General features: G+C 42.7%; 1 protein-coding gene across 1 annotated transcript in view; it reads left to right on the forward strand.

Moving 5' to 3' along the window:
- Oga (O-GlcNAcase) overlaps positions 1-18,478 on the forward strand; it is a 34,849-nt gene extending 16,371 nt beyond the window's left edge. The window contains exons 10-17 of the mRNA XM_021151373.3: positions 662-1,275; positions 2,585-2,759; positions 5,913-5,998; positions 6,969-7,073; positions 9,874-9,959; positions 10,220-10,412; positions 13,901-14,060; positions 16,447-18,478. Of these exons, the coding sequence (XP_021007032.1) occupies positions 662-1,275; positions 2,585-2,759; positions 5,913-5,998; positions 6,969-7,073; positions 9,874-9,959; positions 10,220-10,412; positions 13,901-14,060; positions 16,447-16,583 (1,556 nt within the window). The 3' untranslated portion in view covers positions 16,584-18,478. The remainder of the gene's footprint in view (positions 1-661; positions 1,276-2,584; positions 2,760-5,912; positions 5,999-6,968; positions 7,074-9,873; positions 9,960-10,219; positions 10,413-13,900; positions 14,061-16,446) is intronic.
- Positions 18,479-18,786: the final 308 nt, after the last annotated feature.

Genomic DNA, 18,786 nt, shown 5'->3' on the forward strand with positions numbered 1-18,786 from the left:
GCTGGGAATTGAACTCAGGACCTCTGGAAGAGCAGTCAGTGCTCTTAACCTCTGAGCCATCTCTCCAGTCCCTGTTTTTATTTTTCAAGACAGGGTTTCTCTGTGTATCCCTGGCTGTCCTAGAACTCAACTCTGTAGACCAGGCTGGCCTCAAACTCAGAAATCTGCCTGCCTCTGCCTCCCAAGTGCTAAGATTAAAGGCATGCGCTACCACTGCCTGGCTTCAAACAATTTTTTTTTTTTTTTTTTTTTTTGGTTTTTCGAGACAGGGTTTCTCTGTGTAGCCCTGGCTGTCCTGGCACTCACTTTGTAGACCAGGCTGGCCTTGAACTCAGAAATCCGCCTGCCTCTGCCTCCCAAGTGCTGGGATTAAAGGCGTGCGCCACCACGCCCGGCTTCAAACAATTTTTAATTAAGTTTATTGATTTATTATGTGCACACACAAGTGTGTACACACTATGGCACAGTTTTTAAAAGTCAGTTCTTTCCATGCCAATCCTGTGGCTCACACTCATGTCATTGGGCTTGGTGGGGAGCCTCTTAACCCTTTGGGTTGTCTTCCTGGCCTGGGTGGAGGGCAAGCATCCCAAAATACTCTAATAAGTCCAATTTGTTTGTTTCTAGCTTTGATTGCCTTTGTTTCTTTCTCTCCCGGTTGTAGGTAGGCAAGTTGCACACAGTGGAGCTAAGACAAGTGTAGTTGATGGGACTCCCTTAGTTGCTGCACCCTCTTTAAATGCCACAACTGTAGTTACAACAGTTTACCAGGAGCCCATTATGAGCCAGGGAGCAGCTTTGAGTGGTGAACCCTCAGCTCTGACCAAGGAAGAGGAAAAGAAACAGCCAGATGAGGAACCCATGGATATGGTGGTCGAAAAGCAAGAAGAAGCAGAGCACAAGAATGACAACCAGATATTAACTGAGATTGTTGAAGCTAAGATGGCGGAGGAGTTGAGACCAATGGACACGGATAAGGAGAGCATGGCTGAGTCCAAATCCCCAGAGATGTCCATGCAGGAAGACTGCATTCCTGACGTGGCTCCTATGCAGACAGATGAGCAAACACACAAGGAGCAGTTTGTGCCAGGTCCAAATGAAAAGCCTCTGTACACCGCAGAGCCTGTGACTCTGGAGGACTTGCAGTTACTCGCTGACCTGTTCTACCTTCCTTATGAGCACGGGCCCAAAGGAGCACAGATGCTACGGGAATTCCAGTGGCTTCGAGCAAACAGCAGTGTTGTCAGTGTCAACTGCAAAGGGAAAGACTCGGAAAAAGTAAGTGTGCTCGTTGTCCGTCAGTGGCTCCTCACGGTGCTGGGAATGGAGGGTTGTTCACAGTGTCTTAGAAACATTTGGAAGTGGTTGGTTGTTTGTTTAGTTGATGTTGTTGGGTTTTTGTTTCTAGGTTTTTTTGGTTTTCGTTTTGTTTGGGTGTTTTGGTATTTCAAGACAGGGCTTCTCTTGTAGCCCTGGCTGTCCTGGAACTACAAGATATCTACCTGCCTTCACCTTCCAAGTGGTGAGATTAATGATGTGGGCAGAGTGTCCTGGTGTGTGTGTGTATGTGTGCGCATGTGTACTCACTCATACATTAGACATGTTTCCCCAGAGGCCTTGGATCCCTTGGAGTTAGACTGAGACAGACTGGTAGGTAGTTCCAGATGACCTCCGATGCCCAGCGGTTCTGTCTGCTCAGGTTCCCAAGTGTTAGGGTTGTGTGAGCCACCGTACCTGCCACAAAGCAGCAGTGTGCTAGTGCCTGCCTGCTGTGGTGGTTCTGGCCCTTTGAGGATAGATCAGGGGGATCCAGGCATTCAGTGTAGTTTTCCACTACATCAGGGGTTTGACCAGCCTGGATTATAGGAGACCCTGTCTCAAAACAGCAATCCTTGAGATTTTTTTTTTTTAGATTTATTTATTTTATGTAAGTGCACTGTAGCTGTCTTCAGACACACCAGATCCCATTACGGATGGGTGTGAGCCACCATGTGGTTGCTGGGAATTGAACTCAGAACCTCTGGAAGAGCAGTCAGTGCTCTTAACCACTGAGCCATCTCTCCAGCCCCAATCCTTGAGGTGTTTTGTTTTTGTTTTCTTTTTTTAGGTTTTTTTAGTTTTTTGAGACAGGGTCTCTCTGTGTAACCCTGGCTGTCCTGGAACTCATTCTGTAGACCAGGCTGGCCTTGAACTCAAAAATCCGCCTGCCTCTGCCTCTTAAGTGCTGGGACTAAAGGCGTGCGCCACCACCGACCGGCAATCCTTGAGATTTTTAAATGGAAGTAATTGTAACTGGCATAAACGTGACCATAATTAGAGTATGTTCTTTAAAATAATGGGCGAGTTTTATACATCTGGTACCTCACTTCCTTTGTTTGATGTTCTAGTTAGAAGTGGAGGCAAGTCTGCTTTAGGTATTTGTCAGTTTGGGGATACAAACTAATTGTTCACCTAGAGTTTAAACCATTGATTACTGTTTAAGATAAATTGTGTATGCCTGATCAACAGCTCAGTGTATAACTCTTAGATCATTTTGTTAAACTTACAGTTTTTGAGCCATTTCATTTTTCTTCTTAATTCTGTATAGATAGAAGAATGGCGGTCACGAGCAGCCAAGTTTGAAGAGATGTGCGCACTAGTGATGGGGATGTTCACCCGGCTTTCCAACTGTGCCAACAGGACCATCCTTTATGACATGTACTCCTATGTGTGGGACATCAAGAGTATCATGTCTATGGTGAAATCTTTTGTGCAGTGGTTAGGTAGGTGCACCAGCAGTAGTCCTCTCTCATCCATAGACATTGTCCTTTAAAATTATCCCACGGGAGAAAACCACTTAGGGAATTGGCAAATTTCCATGTTCCTTCAGTTCTTTGCCTAGATTTTTCTCAAAGGTGAACATAGTTGAAAAACTTAAAAGCCTTAGTAATTGTATTGACAAAATAGATTTTCTCCCTTGGGCTAATTTCATAAATATCTTGCAAATATGTTAGAAAGTACTGACTTTAACATGCTCTGACTGAATGCTTCCTGGATGGAACCCTGAGTCCCACACTGACCTGATCTGGAGATAAAACTCTATGAGATGTGACTCTGTAAGCTTTCTGCTGCTTGCTGTGTCTTGATACCATTAGTGCTGTGGTGATGGAACAACTGCTGAAATTCCCGGTGGGCCTGGCCAGAGGAAGCCGTCCTCCCAGCCCTGTGCGCATGCGAGCTTTAGTGGAAGGCTATTCTGGTGCTCCTTGGTATTACTTCCTGTGGCTGCTCGTTGTACATTTTTACAGCTAATTGATTTTAGCACGGGATGGAAATTACAGTCCCCTAGAAACTCCGCTTCATCTAGTGGACTCTTGTGTGCCTCTTTTTTTTTTTTTTTTTTTAAATTCCCCAAACTTGGCACAAAAGCACCAGCATGGCCAAGTTTCTCCAGGGACCTCATTTCATTTTCAGGTTTCATGCAATGGGCGTACAGCACACAGCAGGCAGCAAAGCTAACTCCCATGTCCATTTTCATAGTAGGCACAAAGACTGCAACGGGGTTTCATGGTCTTAGTAAAATAGATGGTCTGAAACACAGTTCTCAGATTCCTAGTTCTCTGTCCATAAGTCTTTGGACTCTTAAATATTAAGAATCTCTGGTTACTGATTTTAAAACACAGAAAGTACTATATCTATTAGCACAGGAGCCTTAATTAGCACCTTTGAGAAAAATAGATGTCTCTATCTTAGACACCTATTATGGGTGGCAGAAATCTCGTTTTAGGCTCGGTGGGGAAAACCATCTCTATTAATAGTTGGATGGTAGCACTTCTTCCAGGCTCCTTGCCAGGGAGTTGTTAATCCTTATAGGGATTTACATTGTAAGTTTGTAAGTCCCCTAGGGATTTTGATCCTGAAATCGAGACTGTTGAGCTTGAGAATATATATATATATCACTTAAATATTATACTCTTCACTGCAGGGTTCAGTCCTCACTGTCACATCCTGCCCCCCAAATCCAAGAACTTCTGAAAGTTAAAATTTATTATATCCAATAGTGTTCCTTTTTCTTCTCAAGCTATTTCTGCTTTAGGCAGCAGTGAGGGTCATGTTCCCAGGTTGTACAGTCTCAGAACATGTAGTTTAAATACTTACCATCACACCTATGAGACTGTACAGATACCCATAACAGGGAGAATATCATGACCAATCTCAGAGACTTAAGGTTAGACGCCTTTGATTTTCTTCCTTTCTCCAGTCCAGCTGGCATTCAGTCCTTTAAACAATGTGCCATGCAGTACTTTTGATGACTAACGACTTCTATTATCTTCTTCCCCATTGTGTACAGATGGGAGAATCCTCAGCACAAGTGTCTACTGCTATTGGATGGACAGCGGCAGATGTTCACAGCGCGTCATGATTAATTAGTTTAAGTTGAAAGACTGTGTCTGTGAGGTAGCTCAGGTAGAATAAATCTAGGGCAGTAGATAGGAACTGAAGTCACGTTTGCGCAGCGTCTCAGGCATTAACCATGTTTTCATTTACGCAGCTCTTCCTTCGTACATGCAGCTTTTTACTGTACTAGTTGGAAGTGCTAGTTATGTTGGAGTCTCAAAGTGGAGGGTAGGGGAAATTGGCTGAATTTAAAGTTTGAGAAATATATTGGTGGTTTTTTGTTTTGTTTTGTTTGTTTGTTTTTGTTTTTGTACTTTTTGCTTTGTTATTTGGTTTTACCTATAGTGTAAATCACTGAATGGAATGGGCAACCTCTTGTTGTAGTTTAAATTTTGACCCATTTCATGTTTATTTTACAAATACTACATTTTATGGGGTTTGTGTTCGCTTTTTCTTTTTTCTTTTTCTTTTTTTTTTGTGTGTGTGAGTGTGTTCTGTTTTTTTTGTTTTTGTTTTTGTTTTATTTTTGCTTTGTTTTTTAATAAATAACCCTACCCTTAAAACATAACAAACCTAGATGTGATCTTTTTAATGGGCCGAATTGTCAACAAAAATTTTGTTTGCTTTGGGACTGTCTGACTAGCACACTGTATCTTGTACTGATAAGACTGTTAACTTGAACAGGAGGTAGAAGGCTGTCTTCCAATGGAAAAGAACTATGTTGCGCTGCTATATCTTGTCAGAAAACTAGGCAGGTCATTTCTATTTGGTTTCCAAACATTAGCTATGAGTTATCTCTTGGTTGTTGGCTTTATTGCCTGTGAGGTTGGCTGCCTTCGAGCCTGCCGATTGCTGCCTGCATCCATCACCTGCAGTGCTCTAGCAGATGCCTAAGAGAACCACACATTGTCATACTTTTAAGAAAAGTGCTTTTAGCTTTGGACAAATCAAGAAGTTTAGTTGGTTCTCCCCTGGTTCTCAGACCGTATTACTGACTGACTGGGTTTAGATGGCCCTTGCTCACCAAAACCAAAATCTTTATTATTTCATTTTTGTCAATAGTATCTGCCAACCTTAAGTTTTCTGACAAGATTGACCCCCTCCTTCCCTGTTCTGTACCCTCCTCAAAATGTAAAATGTGACTTCAGACAGGTTTAATTCAGTTCCTTCATGGGCTGTGATAATAAAATGTCTCTTTGCTTCAGTTTACAATTAGAAAATGTCATGATACTTAAGCAGTTGTTTTGACTTACTGCTGTGTATAAGGAATATAGGAACGTCTGCGGATAACCTAACTATTCCTTCCAATAATTAAAGTGTAGAACTGATTGGTGGTAGTGCTTTCCATTAACAGAAGGAATAGAAGTATTGAAATGCCATTATAAATTTTGAAATAATTATTATCACAGCCTTGCCTTGAAACCCTGGTTTAGAACTTTTAGAGAGCTATTTCCAGTGTGTGTTAGTTTGTTGGACATTTGAGACCCCAGGAAATCCCCTTTCTCGTAACGTTCTCCGCTTGGATCTGATCTCAACAGGGTGTCGTAGTCACTCTTCAGCACAGTTCTTAATTGGAGACCAGGAGCCCTGGGCCTTTAGAGGTGGTCTAGCAGGAGAGTTCCAGGTATCAATATGAATTCACAACTGAATTGACATTTTTCTTTGTTTTATGAGAAACCTTATGTTGCGCATCTGATGGCTGGAAGGATTGGTCTGCCGAAGGCTTTCTAGTCCCAAATTCAATTTAGTTATATAGCTGGATTTTAAATCAAATTTTCCTCCTCTTTCACAGTAATTTCTGAAGGAGATGCTGTCAATCCCCCGCGCCTGCGAAGCGCAGCGGCTCTAGGTCTACACTTCACATTGTTTCTTTGCAGGTCGCACAGCATTTAAATCTGCGCCCGCAATGCACAATGCGCGCATGCTTGTCTGCCGTAGGAAACTCCATGAGCAAAAAAAAATTAAAAAAAAAAAAAAAAACTGATTATGCAAGTGATTGACAAAGGGTCTAAGGGTAGTTTCTTGGTAACTTAATAAAAAGAATATACTTAAAACAAACAACTTGTCAGCGAGTGACAGTCTGAACAAGGTAGATCCATTCTTGCTGCTGGAATTTGTTCATGGATTTTTCAGGTGCTCTACTTTTCTCCCCCCAACAGGTGCTCTGCTGCGCACAGCAAACTGAAGCGCATTGCTTTGGGGATAAAGCGTCTCCTGGACAGATAACCCTCTTCAGACCAAACCTCTCCTCCTGACATTCTGTTCCGCCATCTTATAGAAAGATGGTTCATTTAAGATTGGTTTTTAAAACATATTTATGTCATAATTAGACTAGTTTTTTTGTTGTTTTGATTATAAAATTAGATTTCTATTACTATGCCATTAAAGCTGTGTAAGTCAGTTTGGGTAATTTCTATTCTGAAACCCCTCCCCCAGGAAAGAGACATTATATTAGTAAAGTGTAGCATACCCTCTTCTTTCGGTCTGCCTGCAGTAGCCAGTTAATGTTAAGTTGGTAATCTGCAGTGCACACTCAGTGAAAGAAATGGGTGTCTTCTCAACGCTAATCTGTCTCCTTCTTTCCCTTCCTACAGCGTTTGCTGCCAATTGATGGAGCAAATGATCTCTTTTTTCAACCACCGCCACTGACTCCTACCTCCAAAGTTTATACTATCAGACCTTATTTCCCTAAAGATGAGGTAATTGTATGTTTTGCTTATTAGCTTGCTCTGTGGTTATGTGCACGCTTACAGCTGCCCTCTGAACTAGATGGCTGAAAGAAAGACTTGCTTCTGTCTGAAATGACTCTTCACTGATGTGTTTATGGGATCAGGGATCAGGCTCAGCTGCCACTGAGCCTCAGGCCTGTGCTAATCACAGTGTGTTCCAGGGCATCCAAAGCTACATGGGAAGACTGTCTCAAAAAAGAAATAGAGATGGCTGGGTTGGGTTCATGGTTTCTGTTTATGGTTAGTCAGCTCCATTGTTTGATGTCATCTCATCTTGATGGTGCAGTGGCAGAGCAGAGCAAAGCTGCTCATGCCATGAGTGCCAGAGAGTAAAGAGTCAGTTAAACTGCACCCTTTAAAAGACACTCTGCTTTGTCCAACAGAGCCTCACCTCCTAGCTTCACCTTCTTGAAGCCTAGCAGCTGAGTGTTACACGTTGTGGGGAGAGGTGGATTTCAGGTGGAAATTTTTTTTTTTTTTAAGCAGCCAGTGCTCTTAACAGCTGAGCCATCTCCCCAGCTCCTGGATCTTAGTCTTTTTTTTTTTTTTTTTTAAGATTTATTTATTTATTATATGTAAGTACACTGCAGCTGTCCTCAGACACACCAGAAGAGGGCGTCAGATCTCATTTCGGGTGGTTGTGAGCCACCATGTGGTTGCTGGGATTTGAACTCTGGACCTTCGGAAGAGCAGTCGGGTGCTCTTACCCACTGAGCCATCTCACCAGCCCCTCAGGTGGAAATTATAACTAAATGTCCAGCCCTTAAAATACCACCCTAAAACATTGAGGGCTAAATTTAGGAACATTTGGAGGAGCCTAAGTAAGGTATTTACCTCCTTTAGAACTTTTAATTACTTGAGCCGAATCTTTTAATTCTTAACTTTAAAAAGTCAAAATGTGGGCAGGTGTGTTGGTGCATGCCGTTAATCTCAGTACTTGGGAGTCAGAGATGGGTGGAACTCATGTGAGTTCAAAGCCAGCCAGAGCTAATGGTAAGACACTGCCTAAAAAATAAAGTTTGGGGGCTGGAGAGATGGCTCAGAGGTTAAGAGCACTGACTGCTCTTCCAGAGGTCCACGGTTCAATTCCCAGCGACCATATGGTGGCTCACAACCATCTGTAATGGGATCCTCTGACCTCCTCTGTTGTGTCTTAAAGACAGCAACAGTGTGCTCATACACATTAAATAAATGAAATAAATTTTTAAAAAATAAGATAAAAAGCTTGGACTAGAGAGCTGGCTCGTTATTTATGCACACTTACTGCTCTTGCAGAGAAACCGAGCTCGTTCCTAGCACCCTATGGCAACTTACAGCTGCCTGTACCCTGGTTCAGGGCACCCAGAGCTGTCTTCTGGTCTATGGGCGCCTGCACACAGATGGTACACATACTCAACTCACACAGGCAAATATACAGAAGTAAAACTTAAAATCTTAAAAATTAAGTAAGGATTGGTGATAGGTAAATAGCAAGTATTCATTGATTGTGTCCTTGCATAGCATATACAGTGAGTGCCCTGGGTTATTTGGGGGAGGCAGAGAAGTATTCATTTAAAGTCAAGTGACAGCTGGGTTTTAGTGGCACAGGGTTGTAATCCTGCATTTAAGATGTTGAGGCAGAATTGGTACAAGTTCAAGGCTATCTTGGGCCTTAGTGAGTTCTAAGACAACCTGAGCTAAGATGTGAAACCCTGTTTTTAAAAAGCCAGTAGGGACTGCAGAGATGGCTCAGTGGCTAAAGAGGACTGACCTGGGTGAGTTCCCAGCACCCACATGGCGACTCCTAACCATCAGCTGTTTAAAGAAAGGAAGGAAGGAAGTCGCTTTAAAGACAGTAATGTGTTTAAAGCATTGTGGAACTGTTGTTTCAAAAAGTGAAAGATTAGCAGGTCCTTGTGGATTTATCCCAGAACTTGAGTCTGAAATTATAGGATCTAGTCTAGGCAAGTTTGGGCTGTGTAGTGAGACTCTTTCCTCAAAAAAGAAAGGCTAAGAGACTCTTTAAAACGTTCACTGGCTTTTAAATCCACAATTTACAAATTCATCTCCGAGGCTGGAGAGATGGTTCAGTGGCGAAGAGCACTTGTATCCTTTTCAGAAAGGAGGGCCAGAGTTCAGTCCCGGCCCGTGTCTTCAGGCAGCTCACAGCTTCCTATGAGTAGCGCCCCAGGGATCAAGTACCTTACAGAACTTGTACTTCCATGTTTACCCCACACCGGGACACGCGTGCATGGTCTTACAGAACCTGTACTTCCATGTTCACCCCACACCGGGACACGCGTGCATGGTCTTACAGAACCTGTACTTCCATGTTCACACCACACCGGGACACGCGTGCATGGTCTTAAAGCAATACAAATGACAGGTCTCTATCGCGATTAATGAATGCCCAACCGTTTCTGACTGGTTTTTACAGTTGTGACCCAATAAATAACCGTTAGTGCAGGGGTAGTCCTTGTACATGTTAGGTGCCACTGAGCTATGTACCTACCTGTTAATATCATGGAGATGAGTCTACCTTCACCCCCACTGAGGTAGTGTTTGTTTCTGATAGGCCACAGTTTTTCCTCTAAACTTGTAATTCTCTTTCTGAGACAGTCAAGTTTGTGACCCAAAGCTGTCTCAAACTCAACATGTAGCCTACTAAGCAACTTGGCTTTAACCTGCAATCCTCCTGCCTCAGCTTCCTATGTGCACCACACATAGCTGCTTATAGTCATTCTTTTTGACATTTTTCTTGGTGTGTTGCCTAACTAGATTATATTTTCAGGCTTCCGTGTACAAGATTTGCAGAGAAATGTATGATGATGGAGTGGGTTTCCCCTTTCAAAGCCAGCCTGACCTTATTGGAGACAAGTATGTGATACCTGTTTGGCTTGGGTAATAGATACTTCTTAGAGCACGTGTTTTGGGTTAAGGGGAGGTGTTGACTGCAAGGATTTTTTTTTTTAATTTCCAGTTTAATCTTAAATCTGAAAACGAATGTTAGGTCTATTTTCATTTTCTGATATTCCAAAGGTTGGGTTCATAAGCGAGGTGCAGTGGACCTCGTGTCACTGGTTGTGAACTGTGTTAGTAGTTGACATGCTCATCCCGGCTTCCTTCCTTCTGAGCAGGTTAGTAGGAGGACTGCTGTCCCTCAGCCTGGATTACTGCTTCGTCCTAGAAGATGAAGATGGCATCTGTGGTTATGCCTTAGGCACTGTAGATGTGACCCCCTTCATTAAAAAGTGTAAAATTTCCTGGATTCCCTTCATGCAAGAGAAGTATACCAAGCCAAATGGTGACAAAGAGCTCTCAGAGGCTGAGGTAACTCACTGCTTTAGAATTATGATAATTTAAAAATCACCAAATGTGATGGTACATACCTTTTGTCCAGCATTCAGGAAGCAGAAGCAGGTTTGAGGCCAGCCTGGCCTGCGTAGCAAGTTTCAGGCCAGCCAGATTGACCAGGGAAACTGCCTTTTTTTTTAAAAAAAAAAGAAAAGCTCTTGTAGTCCAGGCTGGCCTCCTGAGCGCGGAAAGGCGTGGCCGCCACACAACACCCAGCCTGCAGTGCTTTATTTTCTCTTTTAGTTTTATGCTGATTGGGATTGAATTTATGGCTTTGTGTGGACTAATGGACTAACATGTTTTATTTCATGTGATGCACTCAGTTACAATATTGGTGCTTATTTGTTTTGTTTTAATTTTTTAAGTTTGTCTGTATAAGTGTTTTGTTTGTGTGTATGCCTGTATACCAAGTGTGTACCTGGTATTCCCTTTGGCCATCAGATCTAGAACTGAAATCACATGGCTGTGAGCTGTGATGTGGATCCTCACGACCCAATGAAAAACAGCAAGAGCTTTTAACTGCTGAGCTGTCTTTGCTCTGAATTACGTTTTTGAGACAGAGTCACATGGAGTCCAGGCTTTCCACGAGCCCCTGATCCTCCTCCCTCTACCTACGGCAAGTGATAGGTGAGACCTATCACTTGGCAGCTAAGTTTCGTTTGGTTTTTATAAAAATCCTGCTTGATGGCCACAGCTGGAGTCTTGAGTCTTTTGAGTGGAGATTCTAATACGGCTTTTGAAAAGATGGTCAAAGACTTTGGTGGGGAGAGCGAGCAGCTTTGTGTAGGCTGGGGTAGCCCTGGCAGGGTTGCCCTGGGCATCAGTCCAGACCCCAGCTGAAGTGCAGTAACCATCCCCTGGCTGTCGGTAGTTTCTAGAACACAGGAGCAGACATGATGTGGCACCATGCATGGGACAATCTGGGCTTGCCGGTCTTGCTCCCCCTTGTAGCTTCTTTCTCCAAAGGACAAATGAGAAGCAAGACCACGGCCTTTTGGAAAGCTCAGCATCAGGACAAACGTAGTGAGCCCCTGTAATGACACTAAGTCTGCTCTGGCAGCTCAAGTCTGCTTTTGCACTGGCAGAAATAAGCAAAAGGAAAAAAAAAAAAAAAAACCAAACCTCATCCTTAAGGGATGCACTTATGAAAAAAGTAATCAGATTTCTTGATGGGCTGGGAGAAGAGATTGGCCTCCTCTTGGTGCATGTCTTTGCCCAGGCAGCCAGGCGTGGGGATGGCGATCCACCTCATCTTCAGCTTTAGCTCAGAAAGCCCTGCAGCTCCAGTGAGACCTCTGAATCCTGTGTGGACGCTGCACTGGCATCCATCACATCATCCCATAGCTGCTGGTTTTTGCTGTGCTTTGGGTTACATCTGGGTCCTTGCACACATTAGGTGAGTGTGGTGTCGCTGACCTACAGTACTTCTTTTTTTCTTTTTTTTTTTTTTTTTGATTTTTTCGAGACAGGGTTTCTCTGTATAGCCCTGGCTGTCCTGGAACTCACTTTGTAGACCAGGCTGGCCTCAAACTCAGAAATCCGCCTGCCTCTGCCTCCCGAGTGCTGGGATTAAAGGCATGCGCCACCACGCCCGGCTTCTTTTTTTCTTACTTTAACTTAAAGCTTAGTTAAAAAGATCCAAGTCTTGAAGGAAAACCATGGTTCTTTCATTCTGTTGTTACTGTAATCACACTTTGGCAGATACGGTACACAAACTTTTTTAAGAGTTACTTTTAATACTGTAATTTTTAGGTTTCTAGGTAAAGTTTCAGTATAGAGTTCCAATCCGTCCCTTGTTCATTTCCAACATTTCTCAAGCTTAAGAAACTGCTGCTGGGGCATTATCAATAACCAAATTCTAAACTACCCACCAGTTTTCCTACTAACGTTCTTCAGTCTAGTGCCTAATTCAGAGTACACTATGAATATTTGTCTCTTTTCTTGGAAATGGGATTTTATTTCATGTTATATTGCCCTGGCTAACCCTGAACCTTACGCACTCAGGAGCTTCCTATCCTCTCGAACAGCTGACTCAGATTTTCTTTTTCTTTTTTTTTTAAGTTTGTTTTTTCATTCTGGATTTTTCAAGACGGTCTCACTATGTAGTGCTGGCTATCCTGGAAGTAACTGGCATTGCGCTCACAGAGTCACTGCCTCTGCCTCCAAGGTGCTGGGGTTACAGGTGTATATCGCCACCCTGGCTCTTAGATTTTTCTTTTCTTTTTGTTTTTAAAGATTTATTTATTTTTTATTATATATAAGTACACTGTAGCTGTCTTCAGACACTCCAGAAGAGGGAGTCAGATCTCATTATGGATGGTTGTGAGCCACCATGTGGTTGCTGGGATTTGAACTTCGGACCTTCAGAAGAGCAGTCGGATGCTTTTACCCACTGAACCATCTCACCAGCCCAGATTTTTATTTTCAAGTCTGTATATTGCTGAGGATGGAATCTACAGCTTCACACATGCAAGCACGTGTTCTGTTGCTGCCTTTAGATTGGCTTTCTTGTCTTCTGAGATGGAATCTCCCTGAGTAGCCCAGCATTCATGGAACATATGATGGCCGACCAGGCTGACTTTAAACCTACAGGAATCTGGGGGATGCAGGCATGAAAAACCATTACGGGTTATTAAACAAGCCATTTTTAAAAGTGATTTATATTTGTATGTGTCTGTATGAGTGTGCACATGTATAACTATGTGCATACGTGGAGGCCTGAACTGTGCATTGAGAGTGTCCTCTGTCACTGCATATTCTGAGGCAAGGTTGAACCTAAAGTTGACAGTTTTTCAGATAGTTGGAAGCCAGCAAGCCTCAGCAGCCCTGTATCTAGCCTCTCCAAAGCAGGGTTAGAGGGATGTGGCATCTTCCCCATAGGTGCTGGGATCCTGAAGTACAGTCCTCACAATTGTGCAATAAGTGTTGATAACTGCTGGCATCAGACCCCTTAATTGGTTGGTAACTTGGTGTGTTTGGAGGGTGTTTGTCTATGTCTGTGTGTTCTTTCATTTTTGTAGATAGGGTTTTACTGTTTATCTGTAGGTGATCTGGAATTCACTGTGTATACAAGGCTAGCCTTGAATTCAAGAGAGCTCTTTCTGCCTCCGATTCCTGATTAGTGGGGTTAAAGGTGACACACCACCATACCTGGCCATAAGTAACACCTTGTAGATTTGTAAGCTAATTCATACTCTCAAAGCTGGAAAAGTTGCTAAATAATTGCTTTGCTTTTCCTGAGTTCTGCAATACTGATGCATGAAAGAAATTTTTTTTTTTTTTTTTTCGAGACAGGGTTTCTCTGTATAGCCCTGGCAGTCCTGGAGCTCACTTTGTAGACCAGGCTGGCCTCGAACTCAGAAATCCACCTGCCTCCGCCTCCCGAGTGCTGGGATTAAAGGCGTGCGCCACCACGCCCGGCAAGAAATTTCTAAGTATAAAAGTTTCTAATATTTCTTTTGCAGAAAATAATGTTGAGTTTCCATGAAGAGCAGGAGGTTTTGCCAGAAACTTTCCTTGCCAACTTCCCTTCTCTGATAAAAATGGATATTCATAAAAAAGTGACTGACCCGAGTGTTGCCAAAAGCATGATGGCTTGCCTCCTGTCTTCACTGAAGGCCAATGGTGAGCACAAGTTGTGGGGCCGTATCATTTGGCTAGACTTTATTATTATGTGTGTGCATACATGCAGGACGTGAGGGGATTGATTGCTTTTACATGTCGGTCTTGGGGATTAGACTCAGGTCGGCAGGCTTGGTAGCTGGTTCTTTTACTCACTGACCCATCCCACCAGCCCCATACCTTTTAAAGTGTTTAATTTAGTTTTAGCCTTTTGCATGCAACAAGGTCTTATATGTGTTCACTCAGTCTGGCATAGTCTTCTGTTAGAGCTTCCTGAGTGCTAAGATTACCTGGGCTACCGACTGGCCTTGGGATTGAAAATAAAACAGAATCGAGTCTGCTCACTCTCAGTCCTGACTCACGTGTTACAGCACTAGTATGGCTGCACGTGCCAGGCCAGCTGGGGATGAGGATGACAGTGACACTGGATAGGAGAAGAAGGTTATTGGATAGGCCCTTGCTTCTCAAAGGGCAAGTCTGATGACCTGAATTTGATTCCCAGAATTCACATTAACACTGAAGAGGAGAAATGACTTGACAGAAGTTGCTGTTTTTATGTTCACTCCAGGCCTGAGCAGTCTCCAGAAGGAACCAGCTCCACGGAGTTGGCCTGGCCTCCGTATATGCTGTGGCTCGGTCTTTTTTTTTTTTTTTTTTTTTTTGAGTTACATTCCCCTCTCCCCCTTTATAGCATGTAGGGATGGGTGTGTGTGTGTAGTGTGGTGTGGTGTGGCATCTCTGTTACCCTCAGGTTCTTGGGCTCAGTGTGTGAGTGTAGTGTAGTGTGGTGTGGCATCTCTGTTACCCTCAGGTTCTTGGGCTCAAGCTATCTTCCTGCCTTGTCTACTTAAGTGGATTGGGTCTGCACCTACTGTGTCTGGCTTGTTGCTTATTTACTTTGAATTAACTGGTGTAAAGAGTTCAGTGTGCATTGATCCTTGAAAAAATGCTGCCCTTTTATAATATGAACACTAATTTTGAACTTCACTTGAATGAGAAATGAGCGCATGAGATAGTTTGGTTTGTTCAGAAGCCCATGAGTGGTTAAAGATGAAATTAACGTAATGAAGAAACTTTGTGCAATTTCTGTTGCATTACTTAAATGGAGTCTTCAGAAATTCCTTGTTTCACCATTAATACTGAGGGGAGGGTGAAATCTACCTGTATAGGGCAAGATGATGTTTTAGGCTCTATGTACCACAGGTATTTCTTGAATATATTTTTTTAGGCAGTCTTTTAAAAACTGTAAGAACACATTTTAGGACTGAACATTGTAGTACACATAATCTCAGAGTGTGAGAATCTGAGGTAAGAGTGTTATAAACAGGCCTAGCCCAAGCTACATGGTGAGAATCTAACTCACGGGCCCTTAGCTGGTAGAAAAGCGAGTAGTTTGTCAGTAGTTTCTCAGAGTTAGAAGTCTAGTTTTGTAGCTCAGGGTAAAACACTTCGATATACAAAGCACTGCATGCCCAGTCACAGATTGTTCCTGCCTTTTAGACCAGCCTTTTTTCCCCTCCCTTCATTCTTTTTTCTTTTGGCTTGTTTTTTTGTTTTTGTTTTGTTTTCAAGACAGTTTCTCTGTGTAGCCCTGGGTGTTCTGGAACTCAAAAGTTGCACCTGCCTCTGCCTCCCGAGCACTGGGACTAAGGGGGCGTGCAGAGCTGCCGCTACCCACTAAGTCTTTTCTTTCATGGGAAGAATTTTACTCACTCATTGCCGGCTAAGTATTAAGAATTGTAAAGCAAGGGCTGCAGAGCTGGCTCAGCAGTTACGAGCACCGACTGCTCTTTCAGAGGATCTGAGTTCAGTTCCCAGCACCCACATGGAGGCTCACAACCATCTGTAATGGGATCTGATGCACACTTCTGGTCTGTCTGAAGACAGCTACAGTGTACTCATATATATATAAAATAAATATATTTTTAAAGTTAGGTATTTCTTAAATCAAAGTCAACCTGATCCTAGTGAGTTCTAGGCCAGCCAGGACTACAGAGTGAGACCCTTTTTCAAAAGCAAAAACAAAAAAGACTTTAAAAAGTTGTCAGTCAGCCGGGCGTGGTGGCGCACGCCTTTAATCCCAGCACTCGGGAGGCAGAAGCAGGCGGATTTCTGAGTTCGAGGCCAGCCTGGTCTACAAAGTGAGTTCCAGGACAGCCAAGGCTACACAGAGAAACCCTGCCTCGAAAAACCAAAAAAAAAAAAAAAAAAAAAAGTTGTCAGTCTGCGAATATAGCTCAGAGTTCCCCATTATGTACCCCGTTTAAAAAAGTTTAATAAAAGTTGTAATATGAAATTTAGGAATAGATAAAGCTGTTACTTGTATTAAACATGGTTCTAATCTATATGATACACTTACTTACATTTAAAACATTTGTTTTGTTTCTAGGCTCCCGGGGGGCTTTCTGTGAAGTCAGGCCAGATGATAAACGGATTCTGGAATTTTACAGCAAGTTAGGCTGTTTTGAAATTGCAAAAATGGAAGGATTTCCAAAGGATGTGGTTATACTTGGTCGAAGCCTGTGACACTTGTTGGTACTGTGAACTGTCCAAAAGTCCCTTAACTCCACCTTGTGGTTGGTGGTTGAGGTCTTCACACAGTTCAGTGTCTGGAGCGGCAGCAGATCAGCCAGTTGAATTGGAAACAAAGATGACTGTAAAGCGCACCCATCACCTTGTCAGATGCTCACTGGTTGGGAGAAGATAGTATTGCTGCATACCCACCCGGGCAGCTTGCGGTGTGCTCCTCTTTGGGTCTTGTGTTAGGGTCAGGGCCTCTTACGTGGGGCTCTCTAGGGAGAGGTTCTTAAATAAATGGAGTCAGCACTATTTTCTGCATCCAGTGTGGTTGCATTTCTCACCTAAGAGCAACGAAGATCAATCACTCTCTTTACTCTCCTTGGTGTGCTGAATGAAATGTCTCTGTTCTTTGGAGACATGGCTGGAATGAGAAATTTAGTGAGTTTCAATTTGGGCAATTTTTCTGCTTTTTGTAAAGTTCTGGGCAACTGTCTCCTGTAACTGTTGGTTCAGGCCATTGAGCTTTGTTAGGGACAAATGTGCATTTGTTTGTGGCCAAGGCCTAAGTTGACAAACTTGTAAATCTCTGTATATAGATTAGCTGTAACCCAACTGTTCTTTGTTTACTGTTTTATATATTATGTTTTTTTTCCTTTGAAAATGAAAGGTGTTGGTTTAGGATGGCACTTTGAATTATGTAAATCAGTGAATGGTAGATTTCCTTTACATCTGTCCTTTTCTTCCTAAGAATTTTTATTTTTGAAGTGCCTCCCACATAGGGTTAGGGCCATGACTATTTGGGGTATGAGCACCTAACTTCATATGACTCAGATATGTTGGGAAGTGCAGTAACTCCTGGGAATAACCCTCATAGCAGATCCGCATGTAAAATGTTCTGACATTGTCAAGTAAGGATAAGGGGACTGACCAGTGGTCTCCTTTGCCCTTGGAACAGTTGTCATTTAATCGCAAAGACCTGTTAACTACTGGTTTAATTTAATCAGTCTTTAATTCTTGCATGTTTGTATCTAATTTTTAAAAGAAAGAATAAGTATATGTTAACAATATGTATACTTTTTCTTTTAATCAGAGATTCTGAAAACTTCATGTTATTTTAATTTAGATTTGGTGAATTTAAGGGTTTTGAGCATGAAGCTGGCAGATAGTGTCTGCAGGATTATTATTCTTTAATCATGGCTAGCTATCTAGTAACATCATAGATTTTCAACAGTCTTTTGTTACCTTGCTTTCCTCCATAGCTTTTGAACTTTGAGCTGAGGGGGGGGGGGGGGGAGAAGAGGAAGCTTGAAACATTTTCCTTTCTAGAACTCCAGTGTGAGCTTGTGAGGTAGTCTTTTGTTTAGCACTATATAGAGTGGACCCAGGGAGGCCCAAGAACCAGAGGCCCAAGAGTGTGCTGAAATGTGCCACCTCCTTAGGGTGCGAACCTTTGCTAGGATGTGCTGTGAAACCTAAGTCAAGGTTGGTTTTGAAGGCTGGGGTGAGGGGCAAAATTGTTAACTAGATATTAAGACCGTTTAATGTTCCTTAGCGTTCTGAACCCATCGCAGGCCTCAGTGAGAATTACAAGGTTTTATTCAGAGGGTTCTCAGAGTTTCATACGGAATCAGGAATTGAACAAGTTGCTTTTTGTTGAATGTTGGCTTTCAATAATCAGTTGGGATGATGATCTGGACATGAGTGCAAACATGTCCAGGTCTCTACTACTGTCATCGCTGTAGGAGAAAGTGCTATGCCATCTTCCATGGTTATGAATATTTATTAAGGTTGGAATAACATTTCATTGATTGCTTAGATCACAGCTCAGTTCCTATAGAAAACGAACTGTAAACCTATCTGCAGACCATGCAAGAGGCACAATAAAACTTGAAGTGAATGTGTGCTGTGTTGCTTTTTCTCTGGGTTCTCCTTTCACCCCACCCACACACACCAATATCACATCTCTTGATCCCTTAGGTATCAAGAAGCTATTTCAGTGTAGGCTGGATTGAAGACAGCCCTGCCCTCCTGCCTTCCACAGCAAAGATTTTTCTCAGAAAAGTACATTTGGTTTTGTTTGTTTGTTTGTTTTTTTAAGTAAGTTGCTCAGTTACTACAGGTAAAATTTGTGTGAAGTTGGGGGGTGTCACAGAGTTCCTCTCAGGAACATGGCTTCATCTCCTTAGATAAAGGAATATTGGTGTGTGTG

The sequence above is a fragment of the Mus caroli genome, unplaced genomic scaffold (genome assembly GCF_978045245.1).
Source record: "Mus caroli unplaced genomic scaffold, Mus_caroli_1 scaffold_20, whole genome shotgun sequence".
Classification (NCBI taxonomy): domain Eukaryota; kingdom Metazoa; phylum Chordata; class Mammalia; order Rodentia; family Muridae; genus Mus; species Mus caroli.